At 30.1% G+C, this 16714-nt stretch overlaps 1 protein-coding gene across 1 annotated transcript; it reads right to left on the bottom strand.

The window, feature by feature from the left end:
- Positions 1-6471: 6471 nt before the first annotated feature.
- LOC125077831 (cytochrome P450 4c3-like) lies at positions 6472-10748 on the bottom strand. The gene is made up of 10 exons (XM_047689917.1): positions 10581-10748; positions 9908-10017; positions 9192-9285; positions 8676-8861; positions 8490-8559; positions 8283-8409; positions 7695-7907; positions 7327-7570; positions 7050-7217; positions 6472-6718 (listed from the first exon to the last, which is right to left on the bottom strand). The coding sequence occupies exons 1-10, from the start codon at positions 10741-10743 to the stop codon at positions 6555-6557; spliced, it is 1539 nt and encodes a 512-aa protein (XP_047545873.1). The 5' UTR covers positions 10744-10748; the 3' UTR covers positions 6472-6554.
- Positions 10749-16714: the final 5966 nt, after the last annotated feature.

Raw genomic sequence — 16714 nt, 5'->3', positions numbered from 1 at the left:
AAAGTAGCCTATATCCTTCCTCGGGACTCAATCTATCCTCATACTGAGTTTCATATAAATCAGTTCAATGATTTAAGCCAATTTACTATTATTTAATAATGTAAATTTGTTGGATGTTTCAATGCCTTAGGTCCTGTATATTTAGACTTGAATGAACTTTTTCTGAGGACTGTTCCTAAAATTGAAAAATTTCTACAGGCGCCCGTGATTCTAGAACTTTTACATTAAAATGAATAAAACCATCTAGCTGAAAGTTATTCTAGTAGTCACTCTTTAGGGCTGTATCTTGTAGGAAAAAACGGGGGTGATGTAAAATAGTAATATTTTCGAATATAAACTCAAAAAAAAAGGTTTAATCAATATTCAATTTAAATAATATTGTTATTGCTACTATGACAAATTAAATGGTTGTATAAAATTATGTGCAATATGCGGTTACTGGTCAACAGCGGCACACAAAACAAAGCAAGTATTATAGTACTTTGTTTCGGTACACCGCTGACGCTTTTCCGAAAATATGCCAGTTTAATAGCGATCACTTTTATAAAGCACTACCTGTGGTCGCCCACCTTCGTCTACCTTCGCCCGTGTGGAAATCAGTTTGTCTCAAAGTACAATTTAATTCTGCTTAACTAAATATATTTGTCCAAAAATCACTTAATTTTTTTTAATTGATCAAATGTTAATAAGATTGTATATTTTATAGTCCGTATCGTTCCTAGAACTATTGCTATAACTATTATCACCGCCATTGAATCTCTCTTTTGTGCAAATTGTTATCCAGGCCAGAGTAAACTGATTCTATGACTATTTGTACATACATCTATCTGCAGAAAGTGGAATATGTGACTTAACCAAGTATAAACGAGTATATATATCACGAGCAAGAGATTGTTACTTTAATTGTATTGTAGTGTATACATGTATTCAGAATAATACATAAAAATAAAACTTAGAACTGCAGTAAAATATGAAATAGGTCGTAAAAAGTTTCCAAAGGTAAATAGTCATATGAAAGATTGAGAGGGTCGACTAGAAGTTTTTTAATTCCGTTGAAAATGAAAACTTAAAGTTTATTCTTCTTGCAACTTGAAAGGAGAAGACATACAACAACCTTACGCTTTACAGTATATTGTATTGCGTAAAAATTTAATAAAAACTACCTATAAACTAATACGATAATAAATTACAAGGCTAGTACGACTATAACATATAACAATAAAGCAATTGTGGATATACTAGAAGCATTACCTTTAACATAGTGGAGGATTAGAAGTGTTAATTTTTTATAAATGTGTCTTAAACCTAGTCGTAGACTCGATCCCAAGAAAATATCATAGATGTCATGACAATATTTTTTGGATCGATGACTTTAAAATGAAAATAAACTCATATTGGATATGAGTAAATAATTATAACAATAAATAATAATAATATTGGTTCGAGCAAACGAAATTATGTAGATTTCATAGTAATAAAGTTTGGTGTAACGTTGTAGCTGAAATGAATGTCGAAGGGTGGCTTTAGTTAAACAATGTTAATTTAGGTAGAAAACTGAATGCGTATTTAAATATAATCGTAGTAACTTGATTTTTAAAACAAATGAAAATACACAAATCTAATCATATCTTCTAACTCATATTATATATATATATTTTTATGAAATAAGTATCTGATGTATACCTTTTGTTGTTGTTTAATAATAAGCCCTATATATAAGACAGGTAACATGAAATTTCTTTCTTAAACAATAACATAGTCAAATTCTATGCTGTTTTGGATAAAGTTTGTTAAGATGCGTTTTTATTCAAATACTGCTACTATTTGTAATTCTTCGTTGTTTATATTTTGTTCACAGCGACAATAACTAGCTCTTCATATCTGACGTTTGGAACGTCAGTTGAAACCAAGGCCAGTCAAAATATAAGTGACTAAAAAGCTTACGTATTGTTTATTATTGAAGAAGACATACTGTTATCATAAAATAAATATTTAAAATACCCAAGACCGATGAGCCGAGATGGCCCAGTGGTTAGAACGCGTGCATCTTAACCGATGATTTCGGGTTCAAAACCAGGCAGGCACCACTGAATTTTCATGTGCTTAATTTGTGTTTATAATTCAAAACATCGTGAGGAAACCTGCATGTGTCTAATTTCAACGAAATTCTGCCACATGTGTATTCCACCAACCCGCATAGGAGCAGCGTGGTGGAATATACTCCAAACCTTCTCCTCAAAGGGAGAGGAGGCCTTTAGCCCAGCAGTGGAAAATTTACAGGCTGCTAATGCAGTAATGTACTCAAAACCGATAGTCTCCACATATTATCACCAAAATATAAATATAAAGCAGAAGCAGGCGAACACAAAAATTACAAGAACACACCACAAAACATGGGATAACTCTCAGAATGAAATTAAAAAAATACGTCTGAAGTATTCATGTTATAAAATCGAAAAGTGAAGATATAATTTCATATCAATGTATATAATTTTAGCACTTAAGGCTAGATTAGAATTCGTGACACAGAGAGCACTTAGTTCCGAGGCTGTCTTGGACCTACGTATTTGTTGTCGACTCGTCAAACTTTCCTCTTAGTTTCATTGTTATAATATTGTTTGCATAAAATATATGTAAAGCATTATATTTCCCTGAGAATGTATTATTCAACTTGGCTAGTACAATAATGTTCAGGAATTTTCTAGCGCTTTATCTAATTTCTTCATTCTAAAATTGCTAAGTATGTCAATAGTTTTTTGTATTAAAGGAAAACTCTTAACAAATAACTGATAGGAGATATTTCAATCAGAACTTTATCATTGATCAAGCATGATTATATAGTTTTTTCTTATCAAATAAGTATTTAGATTAATTAATAATATCTAATCTTATATTTCAATGAATAAATTTTTCTCCGTACTGAATTATTTTTTCTACGATACTAATCGTAAGAGATTTTAATCAAAATAAATGAAATTTACACGCATAAGTTGTTTATATTGTTAGGTACAATTACAATTAAACGTTCTGCAAGATAATTTATGTTTATTATACGACTTTCATCGTTTATCTACAATAGTTTGATCGATAAACGGAATGAAAAAAAGTTTCCTATTTGCAGAAAAAAACTTGGTTGGTGAGAAACCATCATCAAGCGCACAGACTTTTTTATTGTAAGAAATATTAGAAATTCCATTTACCGCTAATGTGCCGTCAACCACGCGATCGAACATGTAAATCTTACTTATTTGTTACTTGTACCATTTCAATTTTATTGACCCACTTATTAATAATAATAAGCGTTACAATAACTGGTAATTGGATGTTTCCCACTTTAAAGATCCTTCACAAATACTAGAATTGGGTCATATTTATGTCTTTTTAAATTTGCTGCAATGTACAGATAAGATAGCTTTTTAAATTATTATTTTTCTAGAGATTTCTTCTATTCTTGACTTCTATATTTTGTATAGTTATTTTTGTAAAAAATAGACTTATAAATATAATAAATAAATATAGTTTCCACAAAAACAAATATCCTTAATAGTAAGACCCCTTTAGAGCTCAACTTACATTCATTAGAATAGCTGGCTATAGTATGCATCCTTGTAAAATATTAATACAGTTTACTGCTCTGTCTAAAATAAACAGGAAACATTTTATGTAAATATTTTGTTGTTCGTAATTTAGACGTCATTTACTTAACATTTTCGGATAAAATAATACTTAGATAGAAAATACGAGTAGGTACAATATGAATATTCAATACAATAATTCGAATATTCGAATATTGTTATTATCTAATCAAATAACTTACTATTATCTAATCTTGTTCAACATAAAAAAATAATAGACTTTATATTTAGAAAATGTTAGAACACTTAGAGTAAAAAACAATGTTTTCAGTACAAGCTGCAATTTTTATCACTCCATTATAAAACGATTTATTTCGTTTAATTGTTTCTATTTATCTAATTTGATTAATTGTACTAATTAATAATTGTAGATTTTTGAATTAAATTAATTTGTTATTATAAAACAAATAGTATTATTTTCAATATATTATATTCCGATTGCTGAATGTGACGCATTATCGGAAAATAACATCAACCTCTATAATTAAATTTATTTATTTTAATTGCGAAATCCGTAAAAGCGCCGAATGCTCATGCGGAACTAATTAAAACTAATTATCAACATAAACATACTAATGTAAGATATAACGGAACGCTGATATATATATATTTTTAATAATATCTAATATATAATTAAAGTATCAAGATTATGATAAGTAACGTAACGTCAAAAGAATAAGAGTCGAAAAACTAAGTTCCTCGGTTAACCTTGTTAGTTAATAAATTAACTCGATCATGCAAGACTATAGTCGACGCTCGCTAATGTGTGGTTGGTGGAAATCTCATTATTATTTCTTCATGCTCACTTCTTCAGAGTTTGCGGGAATGCATCTTCGTAAGCAGTTTGAGCTCCAGCTGCGAGTTTTGCTTTAGTTTCAACTGAGAAAATCTTCGGAGTGTACTTACTTATTCAATGTAACACAGAAATACGTGTTCGCCCGGTGAAGATTCTAAAGATGACTTTATCAATTTGAAAAGCTTCAGCTGAATGGAATCAAGTGAGTTATCTATCTGTAAAGACTTAATATCAGTGGCGATTTCGAAAGTGGCTTTAACTTAAATATATATTTTAGTCCACTGAATCATATTATCTAACCAATGATGTGTCGTTATAAATTGTTCGTAGGCTAATAGATAGTTAGACGGCTCTATTATAATTCGTGAAACTGCTCAGTCGATGACTGCATTGTTTGAGACAATAGGCAAAATCACAGATTTAACATGTTTAAAAGTAAATGTAGGAACTTGCTGGGCGGAAGCCTCTGCCTCTACTTTTGTTTTGACTGACAGACTCGGAACCACCTTTCAATAAATTATCTTATGTGAATATGTCAAAATTAGAAGCGTCACATACTTTTTAAGATTCCTTAATTTTTTTTTACGTCATTGTGACTTCGAATATTACTCAGGTGTGATTCTAATAATCTTATGCTTAAGTCCAAGTGTTCTAGCCCCTGGACTATCTCGAATTGTCATGCAATATACGTATTGTGTACATATAAAAAGTTGAAAGCTAAAAATTCAATCGAGCAGATCAATTTTTAAAATACTTTTTACCGAGTGTTAGATTAATAGTTATGTATCTTTCAAGGTTAAGAACATACTAAAATTATATTGATTTTTCATATGTCGTCGTATGTATTCATCTTTGGATTTTGGGTTTGTATAACTACAAAGCCCTAGTACCTAATTAAAAACTTAGAGACGCCGTAGTCCTTTGATAATGAGGAACAAAACTTTTCGACGACCACGGCGGTGTTTACAAAGGGCGGTCATATTTTATAGATTAAGCATGCTTTATTGGTATCCTTTATATTTGTCTAAAATACTAGATTTTAATTAAACGGTTTACTCCTATATTCTCATTTATTAATATTTATTATTATATACAATATTAGCTTTAGGTGAATAAACAAATTTAAAGTTGAATTTACCAAATCGTGTCTAATAGCAATGTTAGTAGTATACTTGATGGTAGGGCTTTGTGCAAGCCCGTCTGGGTAGGTATCCCCCACTCATCAGATATTCTACCGCCAAACAGCAGTACTCAGTATTGTTATGTTCCGGTTTGAAGGGTGAGTGAGCCAGTGTAACTACAGGCACAAGGGACGTAACATAGTTCCCAAGGTTGGTGGCGCATTGGTGATATAAGGAATGGTTAATATTTCTTACAACGCCATTGTCTATGGGCGGTGGTGACCACTTACCATCAGGTGGCCCATTCGCTCTTCCGCCTAAAAAATAGATATATAAATAAAATAGAACCGAGATGACGATGAGCTATTTAATGAAATAGATATGTTTAAATTACTTACCTATTCGTTTTCAAAGCCTTTTTATTAATGAATATTCTATGATAATAATAAAGGATAAACCAAAATGATAATTTGCATAATATTTGAATACATTTCAATTTATTATATATTATACAGCATTATCAGAAATAAACTTACAATTAACTTAAAAACTAATTAACCTTCTGCTTAATTCAATTGATCAGATTAAACGACAGTTAAAATGTGCTCGCATGAGTATATTTTGATTTTTAGACTATTAAATTATACATTCCTTGCTAAATTATTATTATTTAAGGTGAAGGTTTGTAGATTAATTAATACTGTATTAAAAATAAGCGTATTTTATAATCTATACAATAAATAATGTTAGCTATTTTTTTAAATAGCAGGTTTTATTAAAAAACATTCCATGTTAATACACGAAATTTTCTGAAATATGACTATGTGATATAAATTAAGTCACGAAATATTAACTCAGCCAAATTAAAGTTACAATTTTTATTATATTTTTATAATTTAATTTAATCATTATTGCAATATATATTAATCATATTCTTTTCGTTCATACATTTATTAATTTTAAATTATCACATTTTCAGTCCCTTCCTTAAAATTCCTCTCCTCAATAATTTCTCTTTTTAAGTTTAAGACGTATACCATTTTTAGATTCTGTTATAAGTCGACTGACGAATTGTGGTTCCGTACCAGCATCACCAAGCATAACTTCGTATCTTTTTAAAATATTCGAAATAGTCGTCTTCATTGCGACCCAGGCAAAACGGAACCCTAAAAAGAAAAAAAGTGATGCTTAACAGCATTCAAATAATTAAAAAAAATAGCGTTACTTTCAAAATTTCAACGAATATATAATTAAAAAATGGAGATGTAATATATGTAAAAGCTGCTTCACGAGATTATCGCCGATTTTAGCTTTACTAGTCAAATATACTAGCGTTACATACTATACAGACCTTTGTCAATAAATGGGCTATTTACCATATTTTATTTTTCAAAAATTAATGATAGATAAGCGGTTACAATAAATATAATCTAAACATCTAATAATATTATTATAGGTTAAGGAGTAAGTATTGCAAGTTCCCAATAAAATTTTTACCTATGCAATTTCTAGGTCCAGCACTAAAAGGCACAAAAGCAAATGTATGCATTGAGTCCAAAAACCGATCCGGATTGAATTTTTCTGGTTCTGGGAATACAGTTGGATTCTTAAATGCGGCTTCGTAGAAAACTATGACAGAACTGCCGGCGGGAGCGACTCGACCATCTTAAATTAATTACAGTTTTAAATTCATTATTACTAAAACGTTTTGTTTTTGATGAATTAAATGTCAATAAAAAAAATACTTTTGTGTATAAACGTTTACTTAACCGACCTTTAAATGTGAGATCATTTTGTAATTGCCTTCCAATTTTTGTAACTGTCGGTAAAACTCGAATGCTCTCTTTGATCACCGCTTCGAGGTACTTCATTTGATTGAGTTCCTGAGTCGTTGGTTTTTTATGCATATTTTTGTTGAAAATAGATCTCTGCTCTTCTAGCACACGATTCTGTATTTCTGGATACTTTGCTAAGCAATACAGCGTGTGACTGATTGTTGCGGTTGTGGTGTAATGACCCTTAACAGATTATTATATTAATATTATTTTATCCAAAAATTATATAAGTATTAACTAAGTGACTATATTATAGAGATTTAAAGGAGTGTTAAATTGAAAGTCATATATTATGCAATGGGCTTACTGTGAAACAGAGTAGAGTAATTTCTTCATTAATGATATCATCCGACGTTGACTCTCCATTCGACGATTTGCTGAATATGAACTTGTCCAGCAAACATCCACCATTATAAAGTTTACTTTCAATTATCTTTTCGAGTTCTATATCAACATTTTTGTTGTTGTTTCGAGTTTTTTCAATGACGCTATTAAGGATTTTTCGTCTCCTTAAAATAATCTAGAATAAGTAGAACGCATACATAAATAAATATTAATAGTATATATTTCTACTTTATAGTAAGTATTACTCGCTGTCTTTTTTAGACTTCTCCGTTGCATTGTTCCTAAAACGCCAGCGCTATCGATTCTAAGAAAATCGAGCCTTGAATCTTTGAGCTAGATAAACGTACGCTTTTGAGTCGCCTCAGTCCGAATGGCTGAATGTAGGACTTTTCTCCCTTATCTTATAAATAAACTGTTAATTTAATTGGGACCGAAAATTCATACAAGGTATAAAAAAGTATACGGATTACATTTTTATGAAATATTAAAAAAAACCTTAGTTAGCATTTAAAACTAATTTAAAAATTTTGTTTAATAATTTGATATTTACATTTGTACTATTCTGTTTGATTGTCTTGATAGTATGCATCATTTCCGTGTAATGTGACGTCATCGTAAACAGGATGCCAATATTCCTCCAGTAAGATAAATAATTGTCGGTTACTATTTTAACAACTCTGAAATAAAAACACACTGCTAGTGGATAAGATATAAATAAATTACTGAATAATTTTGAATTGACTACAGTAACACTTACTTTCCACTGGCCTTTAAGTAAGGGTTATCAGGATCAGCCAATAAATTAGTTTCGACACCCATTAAACTCGCTGAAACGAAATTAACTCTAATCACTGATGTAAAGTAAAGTAAACTAAAATCATTGATAAGTTACAAAGTATGTTAAATGATATTAAATACAATAAGCGATTTAACATTAACTTACTGCACAAAATGTCGTACATAAAAGGCCTCAGATAACGATACATTTCCACGTGGCCGTTTCCATCATAAGTATCAAAGATTTCGAAGAGGCGGTCGCAGTATTTGTTAACATCGTCGATTTTCGCTTCTAATGTATTAAAATTGAAACTTGGAGCCATCAGTTTACGGGTCGATTTCCACCGTTCCCCTAAAATATAACGATAAAAGTCATGTATTTTTTTTAAATATTGGACAATATCAAATACATTACTCTGATCCCAATGTAAGTAGTTAAAATCAGAGGTAAAAACGTATCAGAGGTACCACAAACACTCACACCCAAGATAAACTAGAAAACTAATAAACTTTTTTTACATCGACTCGGCCGGGAATCGAACCCGGGACCTCGGAGTATCATACCCATGAAAACCGTTGTACACACTACTCGACCACGGAGGTCGTCGATTTAAATATTTTCAAAATCAGGAAGCTGTAAAAAGTAATAGATAAATATATGCATGAAAAGGGAATGAAGTACCTTCTGAAGTTGACACAGAATTTCCAAAGAAAGGTCTCATTGCCATATTTCTCTCTAGCGGTTTCGAAATTTCAGTTGAGTGATTTAGAATTGTCTGTGAAGCGATTAAAAATACAATAAATATAGAATTTTATTCTGTTTCTGAGCTGATACATCTCTTTTATGTACTGAATTAATTAGTGCGCTAGCATACAATGTAAAAGTATATAAGTAGAATTCAAAAATATATGGATTTTTTATTTTTATGCCTCTATCCGTTGTCACAAGCTGTTTGTCAAGACATTTTTATAAACGATACTCACACAACAAGAAATAATAATATCAATAAATATATATTATAAGGATTACATATTCGAAATATAATAATATGTACTAAATATAAGCAATCGTTTTTACATATATTGCATTTTTTTACATTTTTGATAAGAACGAATACTGTTTTATTTTTTTGTAAGCATTTCTTAAATAAGTGTTAAGTTTGTTAAAGTTTCGCCAGGGTTCGATATGCTAGAACCGTCACTGACAATTCCTTTTTCTGATCATTCGAAACTATGTACAACATTTTGCATAAGTCAAAACAAAATTAGGCTTAATATTTACATATCGCTATCATTGATACATTCAAAATCATTCTTATATTTAAATTCTAATAATAAAACACTTTTTACGTATGCTTAAGGTATTCTGGTTTTATAAAACAAAAACGAATAGCTTACTCCAATGTCATCAGGGTCTGTTAACAAAATCCAATCTTCGGAGCCAAGAGACAAACGTATATTCTGCTTCCCGTGTTTTTCCCACATCGCTAATAATTTATGTGCGGACTCTAAAAAAATACTAATTCTTGAAGCTCGAGGAAGAATACAAAAAATAAACGAAACAAAGCCTATTATTGTGTTTGTGTGGTATAGTTGTTCGGATATTATTTAAATTTATTCCACGAATATTAATTAATACACAATTGAAATAAGTTTGAGTTTGATCATTAAATTATGTTGCACTTTATGAATAATTTAAAACGACGAGTTTGGAATTATTACTTTTAATACAGTTGATTAAATATTTATTGCTAGACAATATTATATTATTGTAATACGACATAACTATAACTTAATAAATATAAAATGTCGTATAATAAAAATATTATATTTTTATTATATGACATTTTTATTTTATTCTGATTAGATGACAAAACTGTTTATTAAAAATCTTATGTTATTATAATTCATAAAATTAATTAAAAATAATATGTTAAGCTTCAATTAAAATAATGATACAACAATACTGTATTTAAATTTTTCCTTAATATTTTATTTATATTTCTTGATTACGTTTCGTAGTTGATTCGTAAACACGCTTAAGAAAATTTAGCTTATATTAAAAACTTACCGTCAGCATCAAATCCAAGTTGTAAACCATTTCCAAATATCGGTAAAGGGGTGTCTCCGGGGAATTCACTTAACTTTTCCCAGCGATTGCCACGTTTTCGTTTGTAGTAGTCATGTAGAAACACTAAACAAACCATAAAACACAATAATAGTACGAAAAACATTTTTCAGACTTCTCGTAACATTAATCGTGGGTGCTTTTATATTCTTTGATATCGAATCTTATCAGATACTTCTTGTATTTGAAGATAAATTAATTTTAACATTAATACATAGTTAATTAATCATAGAATAGTTGAATATATTAAGACGGCTAGTGCTTTGATTCTTATCATGATTTTTTTTACAATCATTTTAATTAGATTTCCTCCTAGCGTTATTCGCTCTAGAGGTTATGAAGGTCGTTTTTTTTTAAATAAGTTTTAATTACTTGGTTTGCAAAAAATACTATAGAATATTAATTAAATTCCTCGTGAGTTTTTCTTTTTTCTATTTTCTATATTGTATTTATTTCATCTCGTATACCTCGAAATAAAAAGACCCCGAGGCGAATGTTACAATTATCTTATGAAGGATTATTTAAGCAATTTCCTCACTTTATACGCAAAACACTGAACCAATTAATCTTTTTTCTTTGTTATATTTATATTCCTCGTTGGAAATATTTGAATATAAGAATAAAATAACTTATAATTTGCAACTAATAGGTTAACAAAAGGAAAAAGTTTAAGATAGAAATAGAATATTTATGAAAAACCAGAGCAAAAATTTAAGCCATGAACTTTAGAACAAACCTCATTTGCGTATATGAAAAAAAAAGAAATGAATCTCACAATATAAACTACGAAATACTAAAATATTCCCAAATTCAATTTTAAATGGAAAAACATTAGATAGTGTTTTAAAAATACTAATACAAAAGTATTCATACATGATGATATAAATATTTACGGTGATCCTCGTAGAATTTATGTATACCATATTTAGTACATTCTAAAGTAAAACAGCTACGATTTTCTATCATCATTAGTTGTCATTTTAACATAGATTTCGAGATCGCGACCAATTATTTATTTGCGTGTCAATATATGTTTGAATATGCCCCTTATTTACATTATTTTACTTCGTGGAAAGATTTTTAAGTTCGTTTAGTAGGTATTGTACCGCCATATGGTGATAATTAGTATTGTTGTATTCTGATTTGTTCCTAAGATGTAACGATGTTCCTAGCCCCCCGGTGTTGCAGATGTCCACGGGCGATGGTAGTCACTTTCCATCAGGTCTCCTGCTCGTTTGCCACCTATCATATAAAAAAATGTGGTAAGTCGTTAGTCGTGTGTTAAATCATTTTATTTTACTATTATTTAAGGTAATTTTTGTCGTACTACGTTGTGTAACATTAATCAATGGAGGTTTACATAATTGTATTTGTTAACTTTTTTTTTTCATGTAGTTTGGCTGCCCGCCCATAGATGTTAGTATTAATAAATATGAATAATTTCTTATAATAACTTACTTAGAGATGCTTCGGCGATTTTGCTTTTATGTTTTATATTGTATTTTAAACATAATAGTCAACAATTTGTAATGAATTTGAAATGTATTTCTACGAACAAATTTTCGTAAAGGTATTTGCAGACGCAAGAACGGCTGGAAGGGCAAGGTACTTAATTTTTTTTTTCACAGCAATGGCTTCACGCTAAATGGACATACACAAACTGACTGACTTATAAGAGAAATAACTTCAATTCGAGTTATTCTTCCAAGATTTAAATACAGAACTTCCTATAAATGATCTTTTAAAATAGCATCAATTTTACCGCTTACGCTGGAACAACTCCGAATTGGGCCTTAGAATATTCAATAATGTTGAATTTTATTTTTAAATTAATAATGTGTTAGATCTGAAAAGTTATTTTCGGTAAAACCAATTATATCAACTTAGTGGTAAGATTTTGTGCCCACCTTGGCAGGTTTCATCTACTCATCATATATTATATCTCCAAACAGCAATACTCAGTATTGTTGTGTTTTGGCTTGAAATGTGAGCCAACCTAACAACAGGTACGAGGGGTATAACATCTTAGTTCCCAAGGTTGACGGCATATTAGTGTTGACAGGAATGACTGATATTTCTTACGGCGCTAAGTCTATGAGCGATGGTGACCACTTACCATCAGTTAGTTTATTAGCCCTCTATACACCTATTCCAAAAAGGTCAATGGCACAATGGATCTCCTTTCTGATAAATGTAATGTAATTTAATTAGTTAACATAATGTATCAAATAAACTTTATGGTATCCTCAAATGAATGGGTTATTTGACTTGCAGTACCTACAATAGTACTATTCGTAAATACAAATTAACTAAAGATATACGGGTATAATATTACCTTCATAGTGGAATTATTGTATAAACTTTATTGCGTTCATTTATTACGATATAAATAACTAAACAAATTGCGCCTGAAATGCGAGTTAGAACAGAGAAAACTTTGATTATTGACTTACACTGAAAAGAGCAAAGTTCGGTTTAACCTCGATATCCACGTGGTTTAACCTCTGTCGCTTGACTCAAATTTACTTTCTCGCTATCGGTACGAATTATTAAATATTTTATCTTTAATTATTATTGGTACTCTGAAAATTCAAATGTCATTACAAATGGTTGTTGTTATAACACATGCAATATGCGGTTAGTGGTCGTCAGTGGCACACAAAACAAAGCTAGCATTATCGTATTATGTTGCGGTACGCCGCTGATGCGTTAACGACAATTTGCCAGTTTATTAGCAATTAGTTTTATATAGCTATTTGTCAAAAAGTTTGCATATCATTTTTATAAAATATCAAATAATACACATTAATACAGATTAAACACACACATACATATGTGTCATGACAGACCGTGAAATTGTAAATACGGTTAGATTATAATCTACCGATGTGAATTTCAGCGAAATTATTCTAATTATAACCAATTCTTTGTTCACAATGTTTCGACAGTTTACAATCTCGCTAGATAGATTATAAGCTAACGCTATTTATAATATCAAAGTGATATATAGTTACGAAAACTAAAAGAGCATGTATCGGATTTTGTACTTATACTAAAGCCGATACATGCTTCTTAATGGCAGAACTTCAGTGACAAAAACTTGAAGTCCCGAAACGTTGAATTATGAAGCATACGACGATAATAGTTGTATTTGTTCAAAGGTGTTGATTTTGATGTTTCCTTTATGGAAGCAAAAAATTTGAAAAATCCTTTTTTTGATTCTTAATTGTAATATTGATTTTGTACATAGTAAAAATAAATAATTTTATCATCGACAATTATCACTAGTAAGTTCAGTAAAAACTGTTAGATTCGGTTTCATTACATTAAACATAATTTTATACTTGAAATATATTTCAAAATGTTTATCAATAAACGTTTGTACAAACATAAACGCTAATATAATTTTATTAGCGGTTTACTTCATTCAAACGTTTAAATTTTCTGAAAATTATATCATTAATTTTTATCTGAGTTTAATCTGTAGTTTAAAAGAGGTGGTTGGACATACACATAGACCATTATTTTCGAAAATAGGATTGGCAATAATGATAAGAAAAAAAAGATAAGTATGATTGGTTTTAAGAAAATTTAAGAACTTTCACGGCTCGGTTAGTTTATATCATGTGCATAGATTAGTAACTAATCGTCGTTTAAACTCCTAGATAAGCCAGGTCGTGGTAATGTCATTGCGGGATTTACACACATTTTCATTTACGGTAATTTGACGTTTAGTTTTGCAATATCACCAATTAAAATAAACAGAGTTTATGGAATAAGGGTATGGTCGATGCCGTTGAACTTTCTCACATTGTGCTTTATAAATAATTTTAGTTTTCAATTACACACACGAATGTGATTGATATAAGAACCATGCTAGATAAGTGCAATTATAGTAGTATAATTATATTTTTAAGAATAGAATCCACTAAGAGCAATATTATTGCTGTTAATCTTAAGATTTGCATTATTTACATAATAATGATAAATGTTGTTATAGCAATATCAGCTGTATGCCGTTGAACTATTTTGTGTTCGAATGTTTGAATTTTATTATATTTGAATTCCAAATTAATATAGTCATGAACTTCATATGTTGCAGTAGGAATGTCTTTAGGTATTTGTTAAATATGTATTCTACATTCGCGATAAATTAATTTTCCGTTTATCCCGCAATTAAAATGCATATTTCTACGTAGGTTTGAAATATATGTCTACTAAATTTGTAAAATGACTAACAACAACAACTAGTAGGTACTTATCAACACTAAGAAATAATTTGTGAAATTTAATTTCTATGGAGTTGGCTAAAAGGAGGATGTAATATTCTACACATCAATTATTTTCTGTATTATCTATACTGTTAATTTGTAAAATACTGGTCTGGACTTGATCTCCTATGAAGATCTTTTTTGAAAATTCATCACCTGAGACGGTGAAATTTAGAAAGACAGTTTGTATGGAGGGCCGTTATTTTTGAAAGTTAAAAGTATAGAAACGATATTTGGACTGTTTATAACTGTTTAATAATAAGATATACCACACGGCTATAATTTATACTGTGTTTTTTTTGTGCATTTATGGTGTGCTTATACAATTAATGGTACCAACAAAAAATAAAATGGGTTCGCTACGTCTTGTTAGTATTAGTAATCTAGAAATAAAATATTTGTCAAATACTGTTTAGGAATATTTGTTTTTAAAACAAAAAATATCATCAAATTCGGTTTATAAAACCTAAGCAAAAATTCAGCCTTATACTTTGAAAGAACAATGTCAAGAAATATAATTTTTGGGAAACTAGTTTTTATTGTGACGCAATTTAGATATCAATTTATAATAATTGTGCAATGTCCATACTTCATAGCTATTCAATATATTTTTTATATAATTTCAAATATTTATAGTATTTATTTTCGTAACGATGTAACAATTTCGCCATACCCTCGTGCTTTGGCGAAAGTATACAACTAAGTATTATTTACACGAAGTAAAAACAAACATCGTAACTATTATGTAAGTAGGTGAGCGAGAAAGCAAATCTTGTAAGCACTAGGAGTTGGTTCGTGGAAGAGATGCATCATTTACACAGAGCGCTTGCTGGGCGTAGTTTCCACATGTTATCGAGAGGTGATGCCAGATCAATTTAACTAGCTCCGGTGCTTATATCAACACACTACAGCAAGCGTATCGTAGCCTCCACTTCTTAGCTTTACTTTGGGATTTAATACTACACTACTAACTAACACTTAAAGAGTCCAACTACATAGATTTTCGAATATACCGATTCGACGCGGCTTCTTAATTGAATACAGTTGTATATAGTACTACGGTACTAGCTGTTGCCCGCAGCTTTGCTCGTATACCTCAGCCTAAACATAAAGTTTTATACTTCTAACTTCAAAAATGACGGACTTCCAGACTAACCTATATACGAAATGTCAACCATTATTACACCCCTTAGGCGAAGAATACCCAGAAACGCTTCAATACATATTTACTTATTTTGAAACAGTATTCCGAAAATAAAGTTTCTTGTTTCTAGCTTAATAAATGACGGACTTCCATAAAAACTTTCAACCCCTATTTCAGCCCCTAAGTGGTAGAATTTCCAAAAAATCCTTCCTTAGTGGGTGTCTACTCAATAAAACGATCCTACTCAACGATTTTCATGACCCTAACTTTAATAGTTTACGCTCGACGATGATGGATCAGTCAGTCAGGACATGTTATTTTATAAGTATAGGTTATCAATATTTACAGTTTTTTACTGTAATTTACTATATTGTCATTACTGCTGGGAGATTTGTGCAATCCCGTCTGGATAGGTACCACTCACTCATCAAATATTACCACAAATCATCAATACTTATTATTGTTGAATTCCGGTTTGAAGAGTAAGTCATTATAACATTAAGGTAGATAACATATTGGTTCGCAAGTTTAATGGCGCATTGGGTTTGTAAGGAATTGGTGCTGTAATGTTCTTTATTACAGCGCCAATGTCTACTGGAGGTGGTGATCCTTTCGGGTGACACATACGCCTATCCAAGACTATATAATGCTATATATAACCT

The sequence above is a fragment of the Vanessa atalanta genome, chromosome 4, assembly GCF_905147765.1.
Source record: "Vanessa atalanta chromosome 4, ilVanAtal1.2, whole genome shotgun sequence".
Classification (NCBI taxonomy): Eukaryota; Metazoa; Arthropoda; class Insecta; order Lepidoptera; family Nymphalidae; genus Vanessa; species Vanessa atalanta.
This window is presented reverse-complemented; position numbering and strand designations above follow the sequence as displayed.

Excerpts from the sequence above, each read along its gene's own strand:
- LOC125077831 (XM_047689917.1), bottom strand. The coding sequence starts at position 10,743 with ATGTTTTTCGTACTATTATTGTGTTTTATGGTTTGTTTAGTGTTTCTA. Across the intron at positions 9,286-9,907 it reads CAGACCCTGATGACATTGGA|ACAATTCTAAATCACTCAAC; the intron begins GTAAGCTATTCG and ends ATCGCTTCACAG. Across the intron at positions 8,862-9,191 it reads TTCTGTGTCAACTTCAGAAG|GGGAACGGTGGAAATCGACC; the intron begins GTACTTCATTCC and ends GTTATATTTTAG.